Raw genomic sequence first — 16,236 nt, forward strand, 5'->3', positions numbered from 1 at the left:
TTATAGCTTTAAGTTACTATATGGAAGAAAATATCCAACAAGTAATTTCGAACATTTTACAAGAAGACAGTAGTTGAGTATTTCACAACAATCTTCGAGTTATCAAAATGTACTGAAGCAGGAGAAGAACACTTTGAACATATCTTGTGACATAGGTAAGATGCACCTGTATTCATTTTTAAGTTGTTTATAAACATTTTCCTTACTAAACAGGTTTTAGAAACTGAAGTTACTACCAGTACTGTATAAATGGCGGCCAATTTTGTGGTAACTGCGAGGTATACAGCAGAAAATGCAACTGAGGAGCTTGCAGTATGAGGGAAGCGTCATATGCGGATGACTTGTATTATTTGGCTAAAACAAGTTCTGTAAAACATTGTTTTTATGGTACTGGATATCCACAAATCCTAAAAAAAATCAAATTAAAATCATCAATAAAATTCCGGTTGTACAAGACTCAGCTATGCAACATATAATAACCGCATCTCAATGCTGGCTACTGGCAGAAAGCATGTTCTGTATGAATACTAATCAACTTACCCCTTATTTGTTAGAACAAATCCTAGTTGGAGGCAATGCTGGACTACAGTGAATTACGTGATATCAGCATCATAGATACACTAAGAATATTCATTGATATGGACATTTTTTCAGTGATTCTGGTTTTATTGACAATTAAATAGGTCTACAGTCTACTGCAAAAAAAAAAGTATATTTCTGATACCGGTAGGCTATATATAATTGAACATTGGGGTTTTGGTTAAGAAAATAAATATATATCATAAAATCACACGAACGATTGACAAAAATATTTGACGACAATCTGTTAATCTAATTTTCAGGAGAAGAAGCGAAAAATCCACAAAGATCCATTCCAGTTGCCATCGTAACATCTTTGATTATAATATTTTTAGCTTATTTTGGCATCTCAACAGTTCTTACAATGATGTGGCCATATTATGATCAGGTATGAAATTCAATTATAATTCTTTGCTAAAATAATCTTCTAAAAGATATGAAAATTACTTTCTATGTGAGATACTAAATATAAACTTTTTCTTTTGATGCTTAAGAATTCGAGTCCTAGAAGATATTATTTCCAGAAATTCAGTAGAAATGCCCTCAAATTATGAGTTGGTGTTCCTTTATAGTTACCTACGTGATGTTATGTCAAACACAAATTTTAATTAAATATTTTGGATCCTGTTTAGATGAAAATTGCAATATAAACTATTCTGTTCCATCAAACATTTTATTTATTTGTCAAATTCCTGAGCATTTCACAAGCCCTGGGCATGGACCTAATGATTCTTGTCATACAGCTTATATCACACATTTTATTCTTATTGTATGATTAAGCATAAAGCATTAACAATTGAACGATTATGCTTCAGTAATTTATTTTTGTGTATATAGCTACATACTGCAAGCATTTCTGAAAAGATAAAGGAATTACAGGAAAATGGATTATTTGACGAGAATTAAAAAAAAAAAAAAACTTGAGACCGAAGATTTAATATATGAGAAGATAAATAGATAGACAAGTAGATAGGCAGTTGGGTGGGTGTGTAGGTAGGTAGGTAGGTAGGTGGGTAGATATGTGTGTGGATAGGTAGGTAGGTAGATCACGTACAATGATATAGGACACTGAGTAAATATTAATGTAATATTTCATCCTTAATTCATGTCGTATGTACCAGAATAATTTGAAGATATGTACTGCAAATACCGGTATGCTGAATTTGTTTTATTGGCGCAGTAATGTGTTACAAAAAATAAAAGATTCTGTTTCATAAATGTGAAGTGCATTAAATTATAATAATTCTATTCTACGAAATGGTAAAAGTAATATTTATATATTGATATTTTATGATTATCTTCAAGAAATTAAAATTACATAAGGTATTTTTATAACCTAAAATTGAACGAAAATTAACTGCCGTTGTTTGGCTGATAAACACAGGAAAAATAACCTTTCTGTCTTACGGTGATAAAATATAGCCAGAGTTACGAAAAAGAATGTTCATTACCAATCCTATTTAACAAATTATTGTTTACTTTATACATTGTTCTCCATTGTTAAAAAGTGAAATTGAAAAAGAAAACTTTCGTGAACTATTTTCATTTCTTTGAACCATGAAATTTAAATTTAGCTACTACTGGTACTCTTTTCTTTGTGATGACGTAAAATGTCAGAATTTTATAGTGTCATTGGCTCGGCATTAGAAGTTCAATTAAAAAGTACGAATGATTATGAGTTGAGATTAATCACTTCACGAATTAGATCGATAATACAATATTGAAGACAAGCAATAAAAATGCTTCATGTCCACTTTTGGTGTGAAAGGAGCTGGTGGTATAATCTGGTGGCTTAGCATGAATACTATCACGTACCGTACCTAAAGCAATAAACGGAAAAATGATCCCAGTCGTACGAAAAGTCTCTTTGAAATCTGGGAAAAGAATACTTCATGTTCATCTAAACCGAGGATTACCTCAACACCACAGACATGGAGCATTCTTTCCCTTTGTCTTCAATTATCATGTATGCATTGTAAATATAATTTACTCAAAAATAAATATACCCTAACCTTTTCAGGATGAAAATGCACCATTACCACATGTTTTTACACAAATTGGCTGGCCAGTTATCATGTGGATTGTTACAGTTGGTGCAGTGTTTGCTCTTTGTACAAGGTAAGAAAATTGTAATTCTGTAAGTTGTTAACTTATCTATTGGAAGTCTTAGTTAATTTTCAAGATCATGTTGATGCATATTATGTTGCAAGTGTGATTATTAGAAAGATTAGAATCTAACATAGGTCTAAGTAGTGGTGCGAGATTTTTTTCTTTTATTTGCATCCTGTCCATGTTGTAGAGACATTAAAATGTTTTGTAGCTACAGTACATGTGACCCCTATTATCAGAGAAGGTAGGAAAAGGGGAATTGTTGAAAGCCTACCTATTAGACCCATTACCAAGAGCTTTTCTCCCCTTTCTATATCTTCCCTGATGATGGAGACAACATTATCTTCGAAACGTTGGATGTCTCTACATCTAGCACACAATGCAAATACCCAAAAACTCACACCACGAAGATCATCTTGAAAGCCTAACCATGCATAGGCCATAGCAATAATGTCATAATGAAAAACTGCAATTTTAATATGCTGTATAGCTCGTTTTCTGACCAAGGATCATAATCTGTTTTATGCAGTCTGTTGGGAGCAATGTTTCCCCTACCTCGAGTTCTGTATGCCATGGCTAATGATGGTCTGCTGTTTCGATTCTTGGCCAAGATTAATCCAAGAACTAAGACACCAGTGCTAGCAACAATAATATCAGGACTATTGGCTGGTAAAGAGTTTTTATTTATATATTTTCTGAGAAATACTAGTAATCCTACTAATCTACACGTTTGTCTAATACATTAATCACTTTATTAAGATAATAATTCCTGAACTCACTAACAATGTGCACTCTTTTGTTATTGTACTTTAACATAATTAATACACGGTATCGGCAACACATTTGTTCATATTTTATTCAGAATACAGTCTTTCATGTAGTTTGTCCAGTTATTGATATCTTAAAACTAAAATTTGGGGAGTGGTGTGATAAATTTTGTTCCTGTTAATGGAAAGTTTTCCAAAATCTTCATCTTGTTCATGCGAGAAAGGATAGATTTCCAAGAATATGTAATTGACCTAACTGATGTGAAAGATTCGAATCTCTCTTTGTAGGAATTTGTTATACATCTCTTTAAAATTATGTAGTCAAATTGAGGGGTGTTTTCACAAAACTCGTTATCTACAAATATATAGACATTTTTTTCAGGTGGAACATATCGTCGTTGGTTTTATGAAACCTCTTATGTTACAGTACAGAGTATATATATTTTTTTTTTTTTCAGGAGGAAGAAAGAAGTACCGGTAATTAAATATCAATAGGCCTACATAATAATATTAGATAATTCGGTAGAAAACGTTGGTGAATATAATGGACATGTCACGGATCAGTGTAGGCCTATTGATATTAATTAATTTTTTCTTCCTCCTAAAAAACTATGCTCTATACTGTCACATAGGAGGTTTCATAAAATCAACGACGATATATATTATTATCTTAATGGATTTTTTTTTTCAAAAATTATTATTATTTGATCATATAGTACCATTGCAAAAATTAATCATTTTCACGAATATTCATAAAACTTATCTTTCTATTCTTATTAATAGGCTATATGCTGTATTATTATCCAATATGGTAAGTGCAAAGTGCCAGTCATTTGAAAAAGAAAACTTATTATTCAGGTGCATATATGGGGCATATAAGAAATGAAGTTAATGTATATTGAGAAATAAGAGTGTATGTTTTAATCATAGTAAAGCTGTAAAAATCCCAGCTATAGAAGTATTTAAATTCCGGCGCCAAAATGTTGAAAGTCACTGACATAGAGTATTCAGAAAGACAACATGACAAAAATGAACAGTATGCCTCATGTGCAGCCAACAATGAAAGGAAGCAAAAGTCCTTCAGAACTTAACCAGTGTGACCACAAGATACCTATTATTAATTAATCTCTGTAGATAAAAAGTTATGTTAAATTCGCCATTCTGTAGAACTCTCGTATGTCACTTTCAATTTCCTACTGTAGTTTGTGGGTTTAGCTCAGTTCTTATAGCGAGATTCGAATATTCTGGTCCAAAAACATACAAATACATTAAAACTCTCAAAATCGAAAATTTTGTAGTTAACTAGTTTTTCCTGAAAACAGCCCTCTTATATCATACACGTCCATTTTTACTTTTTTCTCCGAGAAGGTTTTCTTAAGTTATGAAAGCTAATCACAGGTTACTTTTTACAATACGTAGCTACCTAGTAGTGAACAAATAACAACAATGTGAACTTCCTGGTACCTTACCCCTGATACAGACAAATTGGCTCTTGGTATGCTGCTTATCTTGTGATGAAGGATGGATAGAACAGAAAAAAATTCTCTCCGGCACCGGGATTCGAACCCGGGTTTTCAGCTCTACGTGCTGATGCTTTATCCACTAAGTCAAACTGGATTCCAGTTCCAATGCCTGATCGAATCCTCTCAGTTTTCTCTTTGGTGGCCTACCCTCATGTAGGCCTACTGTGTCACGGAATATGACTGTGGCAGTGGCACAATGTCCAACGAACTATGTACAGAAGTGCACTCATTACGAGTGACTAAGTGGCCAGGATCCGATGGGATGAGCGCCATCTTGATTCACTAAATGTCACATATTCTGTGACACAGTACATGAGGGTAGGCCACCAAAGAAAAACTGAGAGGTCGAACTTAAACTGAAGGGATTCGATCCAGCATTGGAACTGGAATCCGGTGTGGCTTAATCGATAAATCATCAGCACGTAGAGCTGAAAACCCAGGTTCGAGTCCCAGTGCCAGAGAAAATTTTTCTCTGTTCTATCCATCCTTCAACATATGGTAATGCAGAATTCCTGCATGGAAATATCATATGTACTTCGGTACCGTACATCATAATAATATGCTGCTTATCTATCTTCTCTTCTAAGTCACTTTACGTCCACTACTGTGGTGTAACAGCATGTCTGACGTAAAATGAACAGGCCCGGATTCAGATCCTGTTTGGGCAAGTTATCTGATTGGGTTTTTTACGAGGTTTTTTCTAAACCAATTGAAGCAGAATTGCTGGGTAGCTTTTGGCGTTGACCTCGGACTCATTTCACCATTATTTATTCTCATATAATTTTCATCACTCCCATAGCATGGGTTATGTTTACAGTGCAGCAAGCTATTTCATAAAAAAGCACAGCTGTTCGGCGACAAATATCATTTACAGAATAGGAGTAGTAAGCACAATAAGCCTCAGGCTGCAGTGCAAGCATTTGGGCCTCTCCTCCTTAAAAGGGAGGGGGGAAAAGTCACTCAATTTTTTTAATTGTTTTACCAGATGACTCTCTAAGAAGCATAAACAATTATAATAGTCAACATTGCGAATTCCACAAAGGTAGTCCTCATGATGTGTACTGTTGCCTAAAAATGGGCACATAAATATAATGAAGAATATATTTGTGTTCCGAATATACTAGAACTTTTTAATATAGGCTTACCTCAAATCAAGCACTTCCGACAAAAACTATGGTACAATGTAATAAGGTGAATATATAAATTAATAAGTTCAGATTAACCAAAAATGAATCATTTCATTGTAAAAAAAAAAGGTGTGGTAAGAGATAATATCATGTTACATACATTTCTTCTTGGGTGCATACCCAGTGAGTAACTAAGATAACAGGTAGGCCTACCAGTAAGCTTTCTTCAAGTGGCAGTAAATCGTCAAGATTTAGGATTATGTAAAATACCGTATATGAGAAATATATTATTTTTACACTTTTATTTAGAATATTTTATGTAACATGTCTATTGTGCCTATTTTCAGGAATAATGGCTACCATATTTGATTTGCAGCAACTGATTGATATGATGTCTATAGGGACATTGTTAGCTTACACCATTGTTGCAATCTGTGTCCTTGTCCTTAGGTATGTTTATGATACTTTATATATCTTAAATGAGTTTAAAGAATAAAGTTCAAGTTGCTTAATGTTGACAAAAATGTTATCAGCAATTATTATGTTATTTATTTGGGATGTATGACGTACGTACATTTCTTAAAGTCTCACAAGTCAGTAAAATTTATTCTGATTGAAATTATATTCTTTGATTATTGTTTTCAGATATGAAGACCCTGCTCCAGTTACGTTTGATTATTCGTCACATGATCAGGGAATAAGATATGATGGAAGAGGTACCGGTATTACAAACACAGTTCTTCATTCAATGAAGCAATTATTTAACCTATCAATGATAAAGTACCCCAGCTTGTTGTCGTCAGCCATAACAAAATGGGGAATTGTTCTGTTCAGTAAGTAATGTTTCCTAACATTTCATTCATAAATTAAAATTAAATGTTCTATTTTCTTAACTATTTGACACAGGAGGAAATAGCATAGCAAAAATAGACCTTAAAGTGATTTCTTTCTCCATCCCTTAGTGGTTCCTACTTAATATTATGAATATTATGATACACCGGTACCAATGTAGTGCCTTTGTTTCCAAGACTCAATTGCTGAAGCTATAGACCTCTTTGTTGTCTTATCACATTGCTCATAATTCATTCACCACGTCACAGTGGATCTGCTTTGCAACAGTAATAATGTGGATAATTGCTGGAGAAGGAGTGAAATATTGGCAAGAGAAACATGAGTGTCCCCGTAAATTAAGGTTCTTAGATGTCCCATAAAATATGGGATCGTCCCATTTTTCGTCAGTGCATCCTGTTGTCCCGAGAAAAGTTTTTGGGACAGCTTTCCGTCCCGTATTCTAGAATTCTAAACTGAGAAAAAATGGAAAAGTTACCGGCACTATGTCTAGTCTATATTAAAAATTACAAACATCGCACTTCATCATTGCAGGTGACTAGATGGGCTAAAATGAAACAATTATTGTGAGTAATGGAAACACCAAACGTTTTGTTGAAGTCTGGGTGGATCTCTTTAAAAGGTCTTTGCCTATATCTTGTATATTATGCTTTTATCCATTCTCATTTAATGTATATGTATAAACTGCTTTGAGACCTTTACAAATTATTCAAAATAGAGCTTTAAGAAATTTATTGGGTTTTCATTATTTTACTCCAGTTAGATGTCTAGATCAATTTTCTTTTGTTCTGCTAGTTGAATTAATTATCAAATTAGGTGCAGCTATTTTCATGTACAAAGTTGTTAACAATTTAATACACAGTAATATTGTATTTCAGTTTAATAAAGAGATACATACTGGTACTCATTTAACAAGACAAAAAGAAAATATATTTTTTTTTCTCAGTAGAGCTCAATAACTTATGGAACGAAAGGAATTAAGCATTTTTAATAACAACTTTTAACCAACTTCCTTTAGAATATGGAATTTTACCAAATTGCTGTGTTTTAAGAATTGTTTAAAAATACGTTTTTGGGAAGATTATTTATTTTAATTCTCAGTTGATTTATTTATTTCATGGTTTCAAACTTTTTTTTCTTTCTGCCCAAAACTTTATGTTATCTTAGCATTTGTTCATATTTTGCTTTCTTTATTTAATGAATTCTTGAGATATTGTTTGTTTTTCACAGAATGTAATTTAATGACTTTTTAAATTACATTGTACACATATGTATGTGTTCTTGTATAGCCCCTACATATGAGTTATACTCGTTGGAGCATACTCAATAAATGGCCTTGTCAATAAATAAGTATAAAAAAGTACTGAAAGAGAACTCTCAAATTTGAAGAGGGTAGTGGAGATCATTATGTGTATTCCTGGAACAAATGCATGTGTCGAAAGATTATTTTCTCGCATGAATGCTCTATGGACTGATGAAAAAAATAAATTGTCTGTAAAGCAATAAAATCAATGCTTGTTGTACTGTAAAATCATTCTTCAGTAAGGATTGTGTTGCTTTTCATGACATGGCTCTTCAAAATAAACAATTGTTAAGTGAAATTCATTCTTCAAAGAAATATTGCAAGGCCAAGGCGGATTGATTTATAAGAATATTGTCACGCGACTAGTGTATTTTGTAGCTATTTCTGTCATAACTTAGTAAAAAAACAATTTGAAGGCAACTTACAAAAAGAAGCTTAAATTTAATGCAAATATGCTCCCTAACAATTTTGTTTTCTATTTGTTTACTTACCCTTAGTTAGTAAAGTGTTTGTGAAAGATTGGCATATTTGATGGGTGTGTATACTAAACTTACTCAATGATAACTGATAAGTGTCCCGTATTTTTTTCAAATATGTCTGGGAACCCTATCGTAAATGTACTTGAACACCATTTTTATCCACCACATATTATTTTACTTACATTCACTAGAATTTGTATTCGGATCTCCTGTGTAGAAAGCAAATGCTCTAGAAATTCAACTAACAATACGTATGTAGTAGATACCGTAGTTTCAGTGTAACTCTTCAATTTTCAACTTATATATCAGATGATAGACGACATTACGATATAGGGATCAAATGAGTAGACAAAGAGGAAGGCAGAAAATAAGAAAGATTGGAGAAAGTTGGGTTTGGAGTGAAAGACTTGCCCTTGAACAGAACACTGAATGAATGAATGAATTCTGAATTAACTTCTTAGTATATATTATTTTAATGTACCGAAGTACATATGATGTTTCCATGCAGATATTCTGCGTCATCGTACGATGAAAGAGTAGTAGAATGGAGAAAAATTCTCTCCAGCACCGGGATTTGAACCTGGGTTTTCAGCTCTACGTGTTGATGCTTTATCCACTAAGCCACACTGGATTCCCATCCCGGTGTCGGATCGAATCCTCTGAGTTTAAGTCCACTAGAGGGAACCCAAGAGGTGGAACTTAAACTAAGAGGATTCGATCCAACACTGGGATGGGAATCCGGTGTGGCTTAGTGGATAAAGCACCAGCATGTAGAGCTGAAAACCTGGGTTCAAATCCCGGTGCCAGAGAGAATTTTTCTACGTTTCACTACTCTTTCACCTAACTTCTTAGTGTTGAATTATTTTGAATTCAGTCGCGAAGTCATGCACATTATACATTTGCTACTATTCGTCTTTCATATGTTTGACTTTAAACTTAAAAGCAACATTTTAAATAAAAAATAAGAGCACAGTCTCCTTTTCTATTTTAGGTTACTTGCTTGCTGTCTTCAATGGGTGTCTTATTTCTTGTTTGGTCTTACCAAACTTTCCGTTCCCACCCTTGAAATATGATTATGCCATTCGTCTATTCTACATATCTGCAGTGTCCTTGGTTGTATCTTAAAATATACAGTATATTACAGAGAACTCCGTCCAAATGTTATTTCTGTATCTGTAGGACATGTATTGCTATTTGTTAAACTTACGTTGTTTTTAATAGTATATCAGAAACATTGTTTTTGTTATAAAGCAATGGTACCGGTAATTATTTGGTCTATCTCCATAGTTAAAAACCTTTTAGATAATAGGCTTAATTACACTAAACTAGAAACACTATGTAAGATAATTCACAGTAAAAGATAGTTACTCATTCAGAAAAGATAAAACATTGATGCAAATGATATTTGATCCTTATGTGCTAATTACCTATACCAGTAGACCTATCTCAATATTGAATATGCTATAAAATCTAAGAAAGGAAACGTTTTACGTAACAGTAGCCATTAACCATGTTAGAGAATGCAGTCTGGAGTTTAATACGTGATTTTATATCGCTTTTTTTCAGGTATACTTGCTGTTGGTGTCTGCTCTATTATAATCTATGCAGGCGAAGCTCTAAATAGTCGTTATTTATGGGCAGTTGTGTTGATTGTTATCTTCCTCTTTCTAATGCTTGTAATACTATTAATCATCTGCAGACAACCTGTCTCCAGTATTAAACTTTCATTTAAGGTAAGCAAGACAAACGATAATGTCTACTTCATGGATATTTTCTGCAAGATTTTAGTGTATTATTATTATTATTATTATTATTATTATTATTATTATTATTATTATTATTATTATTGACTACTGTACAGTAATGAAACAACTTAGTTACCCATAAACATTTTTATAGATAAATATTTCCGTTATTAAAGATTAATACTTCATGTAAATGTTAATCTGAGAAATTATGACTTTTATTATTTGGTTACCGATACTAAATTAATCGTAATGGTTACAAACAAAACAAACTAATATAATAAGCAATTATAAGTTTTAGGATACCTTCCTACTTAAATGATGTATTACCTGTGTGAAAAAATAAAGAAAAGACACTGAAGCCTGAATGCAGAGGACTATATTCGAGAGTATACAAGGATATACTTGATGAGTAGATAATATAAAACGCAACACATCATTTTGACTCTCCCTCGCCTCACTCATAGATTCTGCTTATGCAGTGAGCTTGCTGTCACTAATGATGCAACACTGGCTTCGAAGGTCAGCTTATGTGAGTCATGTTGAATCTTTTTTTAATGTAAATTGATATAGTTGTACTGGTATGATCGTTATTAAATTTTAGTATATAATGACACATAGATAAGTCATATCATTGCACAGGCAGTGTTAATGTATGATAAGCATGTATTAACTAATTCACCTCCTGTGGTTCAACTTCGATTTTAGGCAAGATTCTCAGGTGATAACGTTCTAAGTCACATTGAAAACTATACAAAATCAATAAAATCAGAATCACGAAAATTATTCACAGTTTATTCAGATTGGCAAGTGGTCATGATCGCCTCAATGAACATTTCAACAAAATAGGAATTATCACAACAAATCAATGCACCATCTTTCTCAGTAATAATATCATGAACAAGAACTACCTACTACACTACAGACGTCTAGATAGATGAAAGCAGAAAATAAGAGACCTTCCAGGACTCTACTGGGAAGCAAGAAGATTAATGACGTGAGTCAGTCCCTAGCCATTGTATACCAACCAACCAACCAACCAACCAATGTTCCAAGTTGGAAAACGATCCGTGGCCTTGTGACTAAATACCGAAAATGTGTCACAGGTAAGAGACTCAGAAAACGAGTACTATGTTCAGTGCATAAGATTTGCTGATGATATGGTGTTGTTAGTAGAAGAGGGATGATACTAAGAGATATGCTACTGGAGCTAAATGACGTTGTGAGCAATATGGGATGAAGATAAATGCAAACAAGACGAAGACCATGGTCATAGGAAGAAAAGTAAAGAAGGTAAACTTGTGAATTCTAATGCGGCAATAGAGCATGTGGACAACTTCAAATACTTGGGGTGTACTATAAGCAGTAACATGAGCTGCTGCCAGGAAGTCAAAAGGAGGATAGCAATGGAAAAGGAAGCTTTTAATAGAAAAAAGGAGCATCTTCTGCAAACCGCTCGAAAAAGAACTAAGAAAGAGGCTAGTGATGTGCTTTGTGTAGTGTAACATTGTTTTGGGCAGAAACATGAATATTACGACAAAGTGAAGAGAAGCAACTAGAAGCACTTGAAATGTGGATATGGAGAAGAATGGAACATGTGAAATAGACAGATAGAATAAGAAACGAAGCTATGTTAGACTGGGTGAAGAAATAATAGCGCTGAAATTGATCAGGAAGAGAAAAAGAATTGGTTGGATCACTGGCTAAGAAGAAACTGCCTACTGAAGGATGCACTGGTAGGAATGGTGAATGGGAGAAGAATTCAGGATTAAGAAGATATTCTGTCAGATGATAGACGATATTAAGATATATGGATCATATGCAGAGACTAAGAGGAAGACAGGAGAATGCTGGATTTGCAGTGAAAGACCTGTTCTTGGGTAGAACACTATGAATGAATGAATGCTCATCGAGGAGAATTCCCCTAAAAATCGCTTCATAATCTTTTGCAAGAAACAGGTACATCTTGCAGTTTTGTGCGGATTGCTGCAGAGCTATTAATTAAAAACCTTATCAAGTCACAGTGTTGGAGGAACCACGACCCGGTGATCCTGTAATCTGGCGTGAATTTTATGAGTTGATTTTAAATGGAGTGTGTGACAGTGAAATTGATTCTAATTTTCTTCTGTTTCGAATGAGACTTGATTTCATCCCTATCCTCAGAACTAACCTCTTGGAACTGTTATCTCTCGGTAACTTTTAAAGACAAAATGTACAAAAATAATTCATACACCCCAGAAGAACTAAAAAATAGCATCCGGGAAAACATCACCTCCATTGCTCAATGAGAACTGCAGAGAGTGGATGCATCACTTCTTCAATAGATACAACAAATGTTTGGAACAAAAAGGCAATTACTTTCAGGATCCCCTTTGTTAATTTGAGGAAATAAACGATATTTTAACAGCTTATAGTTAGTAATATTTTATACTAATAGCTTGTGGGATGTCAAATTGGTGACACCATGTGGCGTGTCACTGACAGCAATCTGTCTGAATAAGTAGTAAGCTAGCTGTTCAGAGAGCTGGGTGCCAGCATTGCGATTTCTTTGCAGTCTATTCAACCAGTACTACATATGCACTCTGTCTATTCATTCATCTCGCCAAAAAATTGTAATCTTGTAATATCTTGACTTGTTCAACATCTTAAAGCTTCAATGCTAATGTAAGATCTATGGAATACAGTAAATGAAATGAAATGAAAATTCAACAGAGGAGCAACAACGAGGGGGGCAGGACAACGGAATCGGTCACTGTCCCCCAAAACGTGATTAGCACTTAAATTTTTCTTCAGTGTTATAAACTGTAAAATGCAACAATGTACGATTTTTTCAACACATCCAAAGGTCAGGCTGTGTTGAATTGAATTCAATGACAGTCATTAAAAGAAAACTGAAGCAGTCTTCCCCAACTCTATGGATACGGTGACATGATTTAGTAAACGTTTTCACTGAAATGTATGATTCAATTGTGAAGGCCCTTCAAGAAATTAGCTCTTCATGGACGGATAAAGATTCTGTTAACAGTGAAAGCCTTTTTGTACAGTGCAATAAGCAAGTGTGAATTTGCCATTGCTTTAAACATAGTTTCCAAACAGTTTTCCACTTTCAAAATATTATCTCTCCACAGTCATCTGTTATGCAGAAGATACAAGAAAAGTAATACAGGGTTTGAGAGTCAATACAGAAGAGGAGTTCTCAATTATTTTAAGGATGTTCAGAGTTTCTGTGAAAATTATAATATATCTTTAAGAGTACGGTACCAAGAACTACAGAACTTCAAACCAGATGTGATGATGTCGAGTATGACACTCTTGGAACTTTTGTAATAGGAGAGCTGCTTTTTACCTTTTCTGGACCACCACTAGAAAGATTTGTAAAGCACAAGACCATATTACTGCCTTCCACCTCAAGACTTTTCAGAGGAAAATAACAAACAACTGGTGGAGATGCTATGCAGCGAATACTGAGATCACATAATGAAAAATTGCAAGGTGAAATAAAAATGTAGCGTACTAAATTGTACTGTCTGGAAGCCTTGCAAGAAAATACCCAGCAGTAAGAAGAAAACTCTTACAGTTAATGGCAACACTACCAATTACAGCTTTTAGTGCAGAGAGATCATTCTCCACTTATGTTTTTTTAAAACTTCACTGAAAAATTCTACAGGAGAAAACAAACTGAACGGACAGGCTCTCTTATACATATATAAAGACATTGTACTAAAACCTGAAGAGATTTTAGACATGGCTAAAAAGCTGCGAAGTCTTGGCATTAAAGTATAAATATATTGCATTTTGTCGTTATTTTCAATTACATTTTCCATTACAATTTCATATATCCTACCGTATCGTGCCAGTTTTGTCGATTACAATTATTATTTACATTTTTAATTTTAACATTAAAATTAGTTTTATAAATCAAGAAAGTGTTTTATTTCAGCTCCCGGTCAAGTGACATGCTTGATAGTGTACAAAGGGATTAGACTTTTCCCCCCAGAACGAATTTCTGTTGTGCTACTGCTATTCAACATATACCTTTGTTTATTCTTAATTCTAAATATTTAAAGTATCACTATATTACAGAAAAACACAACTTCATTTACATTATTGTGATCAAGAAAGTAACAGATGTGTGTGTGTTTTATCGACGAGAATGTCTGTAGATGCCAGGATTTGATTATACTGTGCCTATTTTGTTATCAATGCTGCAGAGTGGAAAAAATCTACTGTAATGACTGCAGTTTTATGAATTAGTTCTGTAAAACTCTCATTGCATACACACAACTTTTTTTTTTAAATTAGAACACTTTGCACTTTATATGTGGTGGTTTTCATGCAAATAATCTTTAAAAACGATGGGCATTAATGTCAGCATATTTTCTATTGTCTTTTCTGTTAAATTCCATACTCAATTAAAAGGTTACAGAAATACATCTTGTCCCTAAATGATTATAGGACTTTCAGAGTTGTTTAATTTCTCTTGCTTGCAATATATAAGAACAAATCTTATATGGGAATAAAGAGCGACTCTACGAGTTTTCATACCATACCATATATAAGTGTTCAGTGTGAGCAGTATTTGTCACACAGCAGACATCCAGCCAATAGTCAGCATGTCTGAAGTAATAAGACTCAACAGCAGCAACAATTCTTCTTCTCAATTCTGGCAGGTCGGAAGGTAGTGGTGCCAGGTAGGACACATGGTCTTTCACATAACCCCCACAGAAAGAAATCACATGGTGTGAGATTGGAGGATAATGGACTACTTACAAAAGGTTCTCTGACATTCTCGATTCTTTTGTTGGGCACACATGGACGTCCTGAACTCTTCCCTTTACAAATGCATCCAGTCGTTTCAAATTGTCTATACCATCGACGAATGTTATCGTTGGATAGAGAGTCAATTCTGAATTGCTGTCAGGAAGCTCGTTGTACGGAAGCTGTAGAACCGCACTTCGCAAATTGCAACACAGAGAATTACTTATACACAGGAGCCACCAATTTGTAAATATGATGCTGTGACACAACAAAGTTGAGAAACATATGCTGCGAGCACTTTTACAGTTCTTCTTCCATTACATGTAAGAAACACACATGTACTTTCATTTGTAAAGCCATACCAACCACCTGAAACCCCGATAATCATTTAGGAACATGGTGTAGAAATAATACATTTAATGAATGATGATATTGTTTGTTAGTTTAAAACAACATAAATATCATAAACATCTCAATTTAATTGTATGACTACAAAGGGCTGACAGTGTATATCCTCTACAAATTTTACGGCTGCAGCCAGTAGCAGCTCGTAGTTAAAGGCTCCAATAAAAATCTACAACAATCTTGACATTTGTTTGTGTTTAATAGTAGAATAAAGATTTTCAATAGAGAAGAAACATCGAAATTTTACTCTGCTCGTTCGTTAATAAGGGTCAATATATTTGGAACTGTTGGTACCGATAAATGTTTTTGAGATAAGTTGTGGCCTATACCCTAGTAATAACAGAGCTCAACCTTTTACTGTCTCTTCCGCACAATAGAAACAGGACGGGGTGATTTCCTAGTGGAGTCTGGCTAATAAGGGTACAGATAAGGCATAGAGATCTACGCCTTGAGTGTCGACGTGGTTGGCGAGTTGGTATAGCGCTGGCCTTCTATGCCCAAGGTTGCGGGTTTGATCCCGGGCCAGGTCGATGGCATTTAAGTGTGCTTAAATGCGACAGGCTCATGTCAGTAGATTTACTGGCATGTAAAA

General features: G+C 34.1%; 1 protein-coding gene across 3 annotated transcripts in view; it reads left to right on the forward strand.

The window, feature by feature from the left end:
- The window catches only part of slif (cationic amino acid transporter slimfast), a 136,760-nt gene that overhangs the window by 103,941 nt on the left and 16,583 nt on the right, over positions 1-16,236 (forward strand). For all 3 annotated transcript variants that reach the window (XM_069834658.1, XM_069834657.1, XM_069834659.1), the window contains 6 exons: positions 843-967; positions 2,600-2,697; positions 3,218-3,357; positions 6,453-6,555; positions 6,751-6,938; positions 10,303-10,469. In XM_069834658.1, the coding sequence (XP_069690759.1) occupies positions 843-967; positions 2,600-2,697; positions 3,218-3,357; positions 6,453-6,555; positions 6,751-6,938; positions 10,303-10,469 (821 nt within the window). The remainder of the gene's footprint in view (positions 1-842; positions 968-2,599; positions 2,698-3,217; positions 3,358-6,452; positions 6,556-6,750; positions 6,939-10,302; positions 10,470-16,236) is intronic.

This window comes from Periplaneta americana, chromosome 9, assembly GCF_040183065.1.
Source record: "Periplaneta americana isolate PAMFEO1 chromosome 9, P.americana_PAMFEO1_priV1, whole genome shotgun sequence".
Taxonomy (NCBI): Eukaryota; Metazoa; Arthropoda; class Insecta; order Blattodea; family Blattidae; genus Periplaneta; species Periplaneta americana.